This window comes from Pleurodeles waltl, chromosome 3_1, assembly GCF_031143425.1.
Source record: "Pleurodeles waltl isolate 20211129_DDA chromosome 3_1, aPleWal1.hap1.20221129, whole genome shotgun sequence".
NCBI classification, from domain to species: Eukaryota; Metazoa; Chordata; class Amphibia; order Caudata; family Salamandridae; genus Pleurodeles; species Pleurodeles waltl.
In genome coordinates, this window is record NC_090440.1 from 1,347,266,685 (window position 1) to 1,347,279,420 (window position 12,736).

The window sequence follows — 12,736 nt, forward strand, 5'->3', positions numbered from 1 at the left end:
GTATTAGACAGACCTTACAGTTTTTTTTTTTTTTAAAGTGTCTCAATCAGGAAGTCCTCTTCATTGTCTACCACATGGAGCTTTATGTTGTGGTGGTTTGCTGTCTTTTATATCACTGAATAGAACGCTGTAGTGTCAGGCGGGGAGGGAGTGGCAGGAAGAGAGATGCATGGACTGCATAGTGTTGCAGGATACTGTACTCTTTTGGGTCCATATTAGAATTGTTCCATGGATCACACGCTTCCAAATGGGTCTCATAATAACAGTTCTGAGGGTCCCAATGACTCCCCTGCTCAGTCTGTGTGATAAGCGTGCACAGACTTTGGAGGTGGAACTGATGGTGGTAAAACAAGTGCCTGTGGTAAAGGTTGAGGAGTGTGTGAAGGTGGGTGTGGTATAGGCTGGAAGCTCAATATTTGCTCCTCTTTGGAATTAAATAAGACCTCCAAATCCTCAGACAACAGCAATTCGAAAGTTCGAACTAGATTCCTGCAACCTAAGAAGACTGCTAAGCTGAAAAACCCTGCAGAGAAGACGTAGACACCAACTGCTTTGGCCCCAGCTCTACCGGCCTGTCTCCCCCTTCTATAGACACTGCTCCAGCGACGCTTTCCCCAGGGACCAGCGACCTCTGAATCCTCAGAGGACTGCCCTGCTCTAGAAGGATCAAGAACTCCCGAGGACAGCGGCTCTGTTCACCCAAGACTGCAACTTTGTTACAAAGGAGCAACTTTAAAACAACCTGCATTTCCCGCCGGAAGCGTGAGACTTTCTACTCTGCACCTGACGCCCCCAGCTCGACTTGTGGAGAACAAACACTTCAGGGAGGGCTCCCCGGCGACTGCGAGACCGTGAGTAGCCAGAGTTGCCCCCCCCCTGAGCCCCCACAGCGACGCCTGCAGATCCCGATGCCTGGTAAAGACACTGCACCCGCAGCCCCCAGGACCTGAAGGATCCGAACTCCAGTGCAGGAGTGACCCCCAGGAGGCCCTCTCCCTTGCCCAGGTGGAGGCTACGCCGAGGAGCCTCCCCCTTGCCTGCATCGCTGAAGAGACCCCTTGGTCTCCCATTGAAACCTATTGAAAACCCGACGCGTTTTTGCACACTGCACTCGGCCGCCCCCGTGCTGCTGAGGGTGTACTTTCTGTGTGGACTTGTGTCCCCCCCGGTGCCCTACAAAACCCCCCTGGTCTGCCCTCCGAAGACGCAGGTACTTACCTGCTGGCAGACTGGAACCGGGGCACCCCCCTTCTCCATTGAAGCCTATGCGTTTTGGGCACCACTTTGACCTCTGCACCTGAGCTGCTGGTGTGGTAACTTTGGGGTTGCTCTGAACCCCCAACGGTGGGCTACCTTGGACCCAAACTTGAACCCCGTAAGGGGGTTTACTTACCTGCAAAAACTAACAAACTCTTACTCCCCCCAGTAACTGTTGAAAATTGCACTGTGTCTAGTTTTAAAATAGCTATATGTGAAAACTGTATATGCTATCCTTTCATTTAAAGTATTACATGTAAATCTTGAACCTATGGTTCTTAAAATAAACTAAGAAAATATATTTTTCTATACAAAAACCTATTGGCCTGGAATTGTCTGAGTGTGTGTTCCTCATTTATTGCCTGTGTGTGTGTACAACAAATGCTTTACACTACTCCTTTGATAAGCCTACTGCTCGACCACACTACCACAAAATAGAGCCATTAGTATTATCTATTTTTGCTACTATCTTACCTCTAAGGGGAACCCTTGGACTCTGTGCATACTATTCCTTACTTTGAAATAGTGCATACAGAGCCAACTTCCTACACTATTACTGGGCAATACTCTGGCATTCACAAAGTTTTTTTTTAGTAGGGCCTCCATTCAGGGTTTACCCCCCCCCCCAAAAAAGTAAATCGTAAGTAAAGTTGGCCGTGAGGTGCCGGCAGCCGGTCTGGGGCACGGGCTGCTCACAAAGGGGCAGTGGCGACATTACTACAGTGGCACATCCCCCACAGGCGGTTGAGGCTTGTAGGCTCACACCTGCATTTCAAAGAGAATCCTCTGGTCGGTCCTCTCCGCAGCCGGTCAGCATGCAGTCACTACAACCGCCCACAATAGTGTGCACGGTGGCGCAAGACCACTTCTCGGGCACAGTATCTTTGTGGCATCGGGATCCCATCTACCCAGGGCTCTCTCACTTGAAAACAGTGTTATTTCTGGGGAAAACCCTTGTGGTATGGGCCGTCCACCGAACATGATTTCAGCTCGGGCCCACAACCTGGACAGCGCGTGTCTTCGACATAGGACAACTGTTGAGTCTCCGTGTAGCAACCACTCCTTCACAACGTGGAGTACCTGAGCTGTCGTTGACAGCGGTGGCCCAGCCATGCGCTGGGAGGAAAAAAAAACTGCTCATAAAGTGCTAAAGGTGCACATATGAAGTGGAAATGTGAAGTGCTCACTAGCACTGTGACGGCAGGGGCAGCAACCAGTGCCCACCATGTGCTGGGCCTGGTGGGTGGGGTGGGGGAGGGGGGAGACACTGGACACTCAGCAGGACGGAAGCCAGCTCATCAAAGCAGGTAGACTAAGTGGCAGAGATGGCGGTTTCTCCTGACAACTGAGCAATGTCCATTGGGAATAAAGTCAGGGTACAGGCTAGCACTAGCAGCAGGGCAACAAGCAGAACATCAATCCCAGGGCTCAAAAAAATCCAGTCACATTGGTGAGTCTTAATTGATCAGGTCGAGCTATTTTTTAAATACTTACTCGTCCCTTCTGGCGAGTTGACATTGAACAGGTTTTCTGTTAAGTTGAAAAATGGTGGGGCAGTAAAAGATGCCTTTAAATTTTGTTCTTATGTCACATTTGTTCTGTGTTCACAGAGAGAGGTTGTAGGAAGTTGGCTCTGTATGCACTATTTCAAAGTAAGGAATAGTATGCACAGAGTCCAAGGGTTCCCCTTAGAGGTAAGATAGTGGCAAAAAGAGATAATACTAATGCTCTATTTTGTGGTAGTGTGGTCGAGCAGTAGGCTTATCCAAGGAGTAGTGTTAAGCATTTGTTGTACATACACACAGGCAATAAATGAGGAACACACACTCAGACAATTTCAGGCCAATAGGTTTTTGTATAGAAAAATATATTTTCTTAGTTTATTTTAAGAACCACAGGTTCAAACTCTACATGTAATACTTCAAATGAAAGGTATTGCAGGTAAGTACTTTAGGAACTTTGAATAATCACAATAGCATATATACTTTTCAAATAAAACACATATAGCTATTTTAAAACTAGACAGTGCAATTGTCACAGTTCCTAGGGGGAGTAAGAGTTAGTTAGTTTTTGCAGGTAAGTAAACCACCTACGGGGTTCAAGTTTGGGTCCAAGGTAGCCCACCGTTGGGGGTTCAGAGCAACCCCAAAGTTACCACACCAGCACCTCAGGGCCGGTCAGGTGCAGAGTTCAAAGTGGTGCCCAAAACGCATAGTCTTCAATGGAGAAGGGGGTGCCCCGGTTCCAGTCTGCCAGCAGGTAAGTACCCGCGTCTTCGGAGGGCAGACCAGGGGGGTTTTGTAGGGCACCGGGGGGGACACAAGTTAGCACAGAAAGTACACCCTCAGCAGCACGGGGGCGGCCGGGTGCAGTGTGCAAACACACGTCGGGTTTTCAATTGGAATCAATGGGAGACCAAGGGGTCTCTTCAGCGATGCAGGCAGGCAAGTGGGTGGGGTCCTCGGGGTAGCCACCACCTGAGCAAGGGAGAGGGCCTCCTGGGGGTCACTCCTGCACTGGAGTTCCGATCTTTCAGGTCCTGGGGGCTGCGGGTGCAGTGTCTTTTCCAGGCGTCGGGATCTGGGAGTCAGGCAGTCGGTGTCAGGGGGAGCCTCGGGATTCCCTCTGCAGGCGTCGCTGTGGGGGTCCAGGGGGGGGGGCAACTCTGGCTACTCACGGTCTCGTAGTCGCCGGGGAGTCCTCCCTGAAGTGTTTGTTCTCCACAAGTCGAGCCGGGGGCGTCGGGTGCAGAGCAGCAAGTCTCACGCTTCCAGCGGGAAACGCAGTTGTTTTAAAGTTGCTCCTTTGGAAACAAAGTTGCAGTCTTTGGTGAACAGGGCCGCTGTTCTCGGGAGTTTCTTGGTCCTTCTAGAGCAGGGCAGTCCTCTGAGGATTCAGAGGTCGCTGGTCCCTGGGGAAAGCGTTGCTGGAGCGGTGTCTTTTAGAAGGGGGGAGACAGGCCGATAGAGCTGGGGCCAAAGCAGTTGGTGTCTCCGTCTTCTCTGCAGGGTTTTTCAGCTTAGCAGTCCTCTTCTTCTTCTTCGGTTGCAGTAATCTGAGTTCCTAGGTTCAGGGGAGCCCCTAAATACAGAATTTAGGGGGGTGTTTAGGTCAGGGATGGCAGTAGCCAATGGCTACTAGCCCCGAGGGTGGCTACACCCTCTTTGTGCCTCCTCCAAAGGGGAGGAGGGTCACATTCCTATCCCTATTGGGGGGATCCTCCATCTGCAAGATGGAGGATTCCTAAAAGTCAGAGTCACTTCAGCTCAGGTTGCCTTAGGGGCTGTCCTGACTGGCCAGTGACGACTCCTTGTTTTTCTCATTATCTCCTCCGGCCTTGCCGCCAAAAGTGGGGCCGTGGCCGGAGGGGGCGGGCAACTCCACTAGCTGGAATGCCCTGTGGTGCTGTAACAAAGGGGGTGAGCCTTTGAGGCTCACCGCCAGGTGTTACAGCTCCTGCAAGGGGGAGGTGATAAGCATCTCCACCCAGTGCAGGCTTTGTTACTAGCCACAGAGTGACAAAGGCACTCTCCCCATGTGGCCAGCAACATGTCTCGAGTGTGGCAGGCTGCTAAAACCAGTCAGCCTACACGGGTAGTTGGTTAAGGTTTCAGGGGGCATCTCTAAGGTGCCCTCTGGGGTGTATGTTACAATAAAATGTACACTGGCATCAGTGTGCATTTATTGTGCTGAGAAGTTTGATACCAAACTTCCCAGTTTTCAGTGTAGCCATTATGGTGCTGTGGAGTTCGTGTATGACAGACTCCCAGACCATATACTCTTATGGCTACCCTGCACTTACAATGTCTATGGTTTTGCTTAGACACTGTAGGGGCACAGTGCTCATGCACTGGTGCCCTCACCTATGGTATAGTGCACCCTGCCTTAGGGCTGTAAGGCCTGCTAGAGGGGTGACTTATTTATACTGCATAGGCAGTGTGAGGTTGGCATGGCACCCTGAGGGGAGTGCCATGTCGACTTACTCGTTTTGTCCTCACCAGCACACACAATCTGGCAAGCAGTGTGTCTGTGCTGAGTGAGGGGTCCCCAGGGTGGCATAAGAAATGCTGCAGCCCTTAGAGACCTTCCCTGGCATCAGGGCCCTTGGTACCAGGGGTACCAGTTACAAGGGACTTACCTGGATGCCAGGGTGTGCCAATTGTGAAAACAAAAAGTACAGGTTAGGGAAAGAACACTGGTGCTGGGGCCTGGTTAGCAGGCCTCAGCACACTTTCAAATCTAAACATTGCATCAGCAAAGGCAAAAAGTCAGGGGGTAACCATGCCAAGGAGGCATTTCCTTACAGTTATATATTACATTTTAGAAAAATAATATGGTAGACATGGAAGAACTGCTTTGCACATTACTAGGATAGAGTTCTAAACCAGTAACCTTTTAAATGGCACCAGCAGAACTAAAAGCTAAAAGTCACCTTCACACGGATTTAGCAGCTTCTAACCTCAACCTCTTTGAAGTCCCCATCAACAACACTTACTTGTTAATGTACTCTCTTCTTCTGGTTTCTCTTCCACAACTGTTTCAAACACAGACTCCACCTGTTATTAATGGTAGAGAATCAAATGGGTGAGTTGCACGCAATGCAGTGTTGCTTACACTAAAGAAGAGATGTCGTGTTCCCTTTTAAGCATTACTATATTCATGCAATTGCAGAACATTCTCTGTAATCCACCTTTCTGTCACCAAATCCAAAGGCCAGTTTTTTGCAGTGTCCTTAAGTTAAGGAGGTGCACATGCACCAACTCTGGGACTGACATTTTATTTTAGACTGCGCTCTCGCCGTGTACTCTGCTCATGAGCAACAGGACCTCTCTATTTAAGGTGAAATCCTCTTGCCTCAGTAAATCACTTCAGGCCCTTACCCGGTCCAAGTTCAGAACGCCACTCTCATCCATGTTGAAGTGAGCCTTAATGCCTTTGGACTCGTAGTCTGGGTGTTTCTGGAAGCTTTCACCTACTCCCCTCAGCTTAACAGTGGTGAGGTTCACTGATCCAAACACACTGTGAAGTGAAAAAAAAACAACAATTAAAATACTGAACATATAAAAAAATATTGATATCTAGATGAGATGATTAAATCTACTTGTTTCAAGACCAATAAATAGTTAGAAATGTATCTCAGATTAATAGAGCAGTAATAAATCCCAAGTCCCCAGTCATCATATTTGACTTTTAAATAAGAGTAAATTATCTAATATGCATGCAATGCTAGATCTACTTTTGTCTATGATGTAAAATTGTAAGTGTTTGTGGAGACAAAGAGTGAGAGCGATAGCGCAGCAGAGAGAAATAGGTTACTTAGACTTTAATCATGTGTTCGTGGGATGTAGTCCTCTAGATTTACATGCTGTCCGTACTCCTGCCATCTAATGTTGGGCTCGAACGTGTGCAACTTGTATCTCTTTGAAGAAGAAGCCTTTTGAGTCACAAGATATAGTGACTCCTATTTGTGGCTATACGCATGGGCATCAGTTTCATTTTTAGATTAATTTTCCGCATGGTAGGTTAAGAAGGAATGGAGCTATTAAAAGAAAAGAAAATGTCTGTGAAATAAAGATAGGATAGGAAAGAGGTAACTGCAACAAGCAAAGGATTCCAGAGAGCAGGCGGATGCATCTGAATCCACAGCACTGCATCCCACGAACAGATGCTTATTGGGTAAGCAACATTTTTCAACCGTGGCATGTGTAGCTGTAGATACCCATTCTGTGCATAGACTGTAAAGCAGTTCTACCCAAAGCAGCAGCTAGCAGGAGGATGCTTCAAAGAACTGCAAAAGAGTATAAAGTACAGCTTGGCCAACATTGGAATGCAAGGATGTCCAGATAGTAGTGTTTAATTAAAGTGAGCAAAGTGGCTCATGTAGCTGCTTTGCTGCTGTCAGCTATGGGGATATTCCCTAAAAAAAAAAAAAACACTGAGGTTCCTTTCTTATGTGTAGAATGGGGTCTGGGAGTAACTGGAAATCATGCTTGGCTTTGGTGTAACACATTTGGATACATTTGACCAACCACAGTGCTTTACCGGCTTTGGGGAAGGAACAGCCCTTGTATGGTTTGGAGAAGGAGACAAACAGCTGTTGCACATTACAGAATGGTTTTGGCCTGTATACATAGTATATGAGGGGTCTTTTAACATCAAGGGTATGGAAAGCCCTTTCAGCTAGTGTGACTGGTAAAGGGAAGAACAGTGGAGGTTCTATGGTTTGGTTAATGTGGAAAGAGGAGACCACCTAAGGGAGGAATTTTGAATTGATGCGAAGGAGTACCCTATCCGTATAAACTTTGTAGAAAGATTGTTCTAGGGTTAATGCCGGACGCTCATGGACACATCTGAGGGAGGCGATGGCTACCAGGAAAGCCTTGTTCCTGGCAAGATATTCTAAGAAACAAGAGTGTAGGGGTTCAAATGGAGAACCCATAAGTCTGGTAAGGGCAGCATTAAGGTTCCACACTGAAGCCGCTGGGAATTTAGGAGGGATGACTCCCTGGAGTCCTTCCATGTAAGCCTTAATGATGTGGTTCCTGAATCGAGGGTTGTGTTACCTGTTCTGGAGATAAGCTGCCACTGCAGCTAAGTAAAGCCTGATGAAAGTGGATACAAGGCCTGAGGTCTGTAGGTGGAGCAGCTAGCAGACAATGTCTCAAACGGTCACAGCTAGAGGGTCTATGTGCCTTGAGAGTCCATCGAGCACCAACCTCAGCCATTTGGCTGCATAGCGGGCTCAAGTAGCGTAACAGCGTGGCTCTCTGAGGCTTCCCATCTACTCCTGGAGGAAGATTAAGGTAACCAAACCCTAGGACCTGAGGAACCAAAATCGCAAGATTGAGCTGCCTGGGTGTCCAGGTGCTGGACTGTACCACGGTTCTGCATGAGACGGTCCAGCCGTTGGGGAGCCTCTTGTGCATAATGATGGATGGCTCGAGGAGGATGGTGAACGAGGGCTGCCCTGCCCAACTGGCATCACCAGGAAAATGGGGAGAGACATCTGCCACAGCCTCCGCACTACGTACAGAAGGAGCAGAGTTGAGGCAAAGCATAGGTAAATTTCCATGACCAGCTGATACAGAGCAATGCACAGGCAATGCAGGTGTGGATTGCTGGAGACGAAGCTTGAGCATTTTGTGTTTTCGGCAGTGGCAAAAAGGTCTACCTTTGGAATCCTCCAACGGCAGAAGCACGAGCAGGATTTGCAGGTGCAGTTCCCACTCGTGGACAGGGCTGCAAAGTCCTCATCTGCTCCCTGAAGGTACTACCCTAGTAGATGAACTCTGGGGAGTGCCCAGAGCCAGATGCACTGAGTGAGCACTGACAATTGTAGGGTGTGTGTTCCGCCTGGTTTCTGAAGGTAGTACATAGCAGTCATGTTGTTGGTGGAACGAAAACCAATGTGTTCCAAATGCGACAGAGGAAGGCTTTGAGGGCTAGCTGGATGGCTAACAGCTCGAGATGACTGATGTGGAGAGACCCTGTTGATGGGGAGTTCACAGACTCTGGACAGCGAGATCATGCAAGAGCACTCCCCACTCTTCTGCACCCCACTCCTAACCTGGAGAAAGACGAGTCTGTTGTGATGGTCACCAGCAGAACTGGGTCAAGAAAGGGCTGGTCCTGCAACAGGTTAGTATTGCGCCACTGCAGAGCGTAATGAGTACAGACCCAGATGAACACTCGATCCTCCCAGTGATTCTGTGCTTGTGACCACTGTGTGGGAAGGCACTCCTGCAAGACGCATGTGTAGCCGGACAGGAGTGTCAATGGCGATGTATGAAGCCATTATGGCAAAAAGGTGCATAATTGTCAAACACTTGCTTGTCGATCTGGCTGAAACAGAGGGAGCAACGCTTGAAAAGCATGAAGCCTTGTTGGAAAAGCAAAGGCTTTTCATACCGGGCAGTTGAGGAGCTCCCATAAGAAAAGCTGGAGGTGGGATTTTGTGGCCTTGATACTGAACCTAGACTGTCAAGGTTTATGGAGGCACTAGTATGCACCAACCACTGCTGGTGGGTTGCGCTCTTGATTAGCCAGCCATCCAGGTGGGTAAGGGAAGACGTCTATGCTGTTGTGACAAAGGAGCTCAGCTACTAAGTGATGCATCTGGTGAACACCCTGGGGGGACAGCACTTTGAATTGGTAATGGTGTCCACTCAGCACGAACCGGGAGAACCGGAGGTGAGTAGGATGAATCAGGATGTAAAAATGTGTGTCCATCACATCAAGGGCAGTCAAGAAGTTGTGTTGCTGCAACAATGGAATGACATCCTGAAGTATGGCCATGGTAAGTGTTTGGCCAGAATAGAGGGGCCTGAAGTAGAGTACTGAGGTAGACATCCTTCTTGGGTATGAGGATTTAGAGAAAGTATACCCCCCTCTGTGCCCTGCTGGTATAACAGCACAGGTTCTTTGGCTCCCTTTTGCAGAAGGGGAGCAAAATCGTCTCAAAGGAGATGTTGACGTAGATGGGTGAGGGAGTGCTGGTGGGGAAAAGGAGAATGTGATGTGTGGAGGAGTGACAGTTAAGTCCAGCCAGTATCTACCGTGAATGATGGCATGATGTTGAGGACCCACTGGTCTGATGTTATTTCCTGCTACCATGGAAGCAACCCCTGAAGGCACCCCAGGTGTAGTGTGATCGTGGGTGGGTGGTGGAGGTGGTGTGCTAGGTTTCCAAAGGGGGGGCAGGGGCTGGGGGAGAGAGAGAGAAGGACAAGGAAGTCACTGATTGATGGGGGCTTTGCTCTTGGTGGCGCTGATTTTGCCTCTACCCTTTGAGTTATCCCCGTAACCTCCCTGAAAGTAGCCCCCGGGAGAGGTCTGCTAAGGTTTCTGCCTCTTAAAGGAGGTGGTGGCCTCTGGAGAGCTGGTCGGAGTCTCCATGGTATTGGGACCGCCAAAGAGAAACAAGGGCAGAAGTTGTCTGCAAACCTCCCCATGGTGTTCAGGGTGTCTGTGTCCTTTTTCATTTTATCCACCATTTGGTCAACCTGTGGACTGAAGTGGTGCTCCCCTTCGAAGGGCAGGTGGAGCAAATGCAGCTCGACTTCTGGCTTTAAACCAGAGATACAAAGCCACACGTCTGCAGGATCAGGGCACTGAAATGGGTTAAGCGAGCTGCGGTGTCCGCAGGCTCGAGGGCACAGCGAATAGTATTATTAAAGATGAGCCTGCCCTCTGCCGCGAGGTCCTGACCTCGTCTGCAGTATTGGTCATAAAGGTGCTGGGGAACCTCCTCCATTCCATCCCAGTGGGTCCTGTCATAGTGAGAAGGTAAGCTGACTGAGTTGGTGATGTGCCAGTGAGTTGCAAACTGTGCAGCGACACGCTTGCCAGTCACATCAATCTCTTTGCTCTCTATCTGGCGGAGGCGAGTCCCCAGGCCTCTGGGCATTTGCAAGCTTCCGGGTGATGTGAACCACTAGGGAGCCTGGTAGTAATTGACCCCTGATGTACGGAAGGTCCAAGAGGACGCCTTGTACTTTGTCTACATTGATCGCAATAACCCTTGCTTTGACTGGCCCCTTCGAGATCTCAGGAGTGGATTTGAGAATGCCTTTGAGCATCAGGGGGTACTGCATGGAACACTGGGTGGAGAGTGTTTCAATGAAGTCATTATCCTCAGAGATCTTGTGCATCTCCAACTAGGCGGCTGTCCACTGGAGCACCTCGTGGCATAAGGTGGTATCATATGGAGAGGGTAGAGCAGCGAACACCTTGGGATCAGTCCTCTCCACCCTCCAAGGGGCGCATTGTCCCAGTTGTCCCCAGGGTGATCCTGTGGATGGGTGGGTGTGGAACCAAGGCCTGGTCATAAGGCTCCTGAGGAGAGCTTGGATTATATCCCCCAAAAGCATAATGTGGCGACCCATGTGGTGCAATGCAGTGGTTCAAACTGTGGCAAAAGTTTGGGAGGTGGCAAGTCTGGTGAAGGAGGAGAAGACTGAGGAATGGGATGAGGCAAAGGAGGTAGACTGGCTGCCTTGTCATGTCTCTTCCAATTTTTGGTCAACAGTGAAGGCGGGACATAGATGCCTTCCTTAAACGTAAGCTTGCAATTTAGAAGAGCAGAGTCTTTTGGCTTTGGAGGAGGCAGAGTGAGGATTTGACCCACCTGTAAGTGAATGTGAATCCACTTCTTTTGAGCGTCCAGCTCCTCCAGTAGCCGCTGGAGGATGGCTGCTCCTGGTCTCTGGAGCGAACAAAAGATGGAGCCCAAGGCGCCTAGCATTTCAGTTCCATTGTTGATTTAGGCACTGCAGGCGTGAGGGTCTCCCACCCAAACTAGTTTGATGTCAGGTGCGAGTGCTTCGGGTCAGACCATGGCCTTTAAGCAGTGGCAGGCCAGAAGGCTGCTGTCTGGCTTCAGGGCTTAACGCCCGACCCCATCGATGGTGGTGCTCTGCCTGTTTTGCAGTCATCTTTGAACCTGCACTAGAGGAAGTGATGGCGGATCAGCATCTACACTCAAGCCGGAGTGCTTGCAGGAATGGACTTGAGCCTCCTTGGCAGCACAAGAGATTTGGTGTGTTTTGTTGGTGGGCTGCGGATGTGAATGAGGAGTCTATTGCAATTATACTGGATGTTTTTTTTGCTGGGAACTGCGGGGTAAGCTTCGCAGTAGGTGTCGACACTTTAAGCATTATCAAAATGGGAACTATTTCCCATCAAAGGACATTCTTGTGGACCAAACTGCCTGGAAATGGTCTAGAGGGGAGATGCCCACAGTGGGACATTGGAGGAGTCAGAGGTCAAACAGAGAAGTTGAGACTAGTGGAGAGGATCCAAACGTGCCCAAAGACAACATCACGAGGCATCGACCTGGAGCTCGCTAAAGCACGTCCAACCCAGACGGTGGGGAAAAAAAGACAAACACCTCAACAATCTAACAATGGAGATGATGCCCTTTAGCATATGCAATCATAGGAGGAGTCACTATACCAGGTGGCACAAAAGAATTCTAAGAAAAACAAGTTGCACATGCCTGAGCCCAACACTAGATGGCCAGGGAGTGAGTGGGTGGGTGGGTTTGGGGGGGGGGATGCGGGGCGGGAACGGGGCATTTTCTCTTTGCAAAAACCACTCGTACACCCACTCAGATCCACAAAAATCACTCTTGCAGACCCACTCAAAAAAAAACCCAAAGGTTACAGGGATATTACAGTTAGGAAATAGAATAGAAATAGAATGCCATTAAAAACAAATGTTAAAAGGAACGTTCTAGTTAAGTTCAGATTTTACACATAAAACCACAGAAATTCAGTAGGTATAGTTATCACAAACTATAACTCGCCCTCTCGCCATGCACTGCCAATTACCCTCCATATTATATCAGTTATGACATCATTGATAATATCACTGAAACATTTGCAATAAAATTGTTGATGGGAAAACGGTGCATGGTGAGAGCACAAGTTTATAGTTACCTTAGGGCACAAGTTTTAGGGCCAGATGCACAACTGATTTG

At 49.1% G+C, this 12,736-nt stretch overlaps 1 protein-coding gene across 2 annotated transcripts in view; it reads right to left on the reverse strand.

Annotated features, from left to right (window-relative positions):
- Positions 1–12,736, reverse strand: part of HYOU1 (hypoxia up-regulated 1) — a 275,150-nt gene that overhangs the window by 146,351 nt on the left and 116,063 nt on the right. For both annotated transcript variants that reach the window (XR_011201534.1, XM_069224805.1), the window contains exons 14-15: positions 6,138–6,276; positions 5,753–5,813 (exon numbers count right to left, since the gene is read on the reverse strand). Coding sequence is in view for 1 of the 2 variants with exons in the window: in XM_069224805.1 (XP_069080906.1) it covers positions 5,753–5,813; positions 6,138–6,276 (200 nt within the window). In the remaining variant the exon portion in view is untranslated. The remainder of the gene's footprint in view (positions 1–5,752; positions 5,814–6,137; positions 6,277–12,736) is intronic.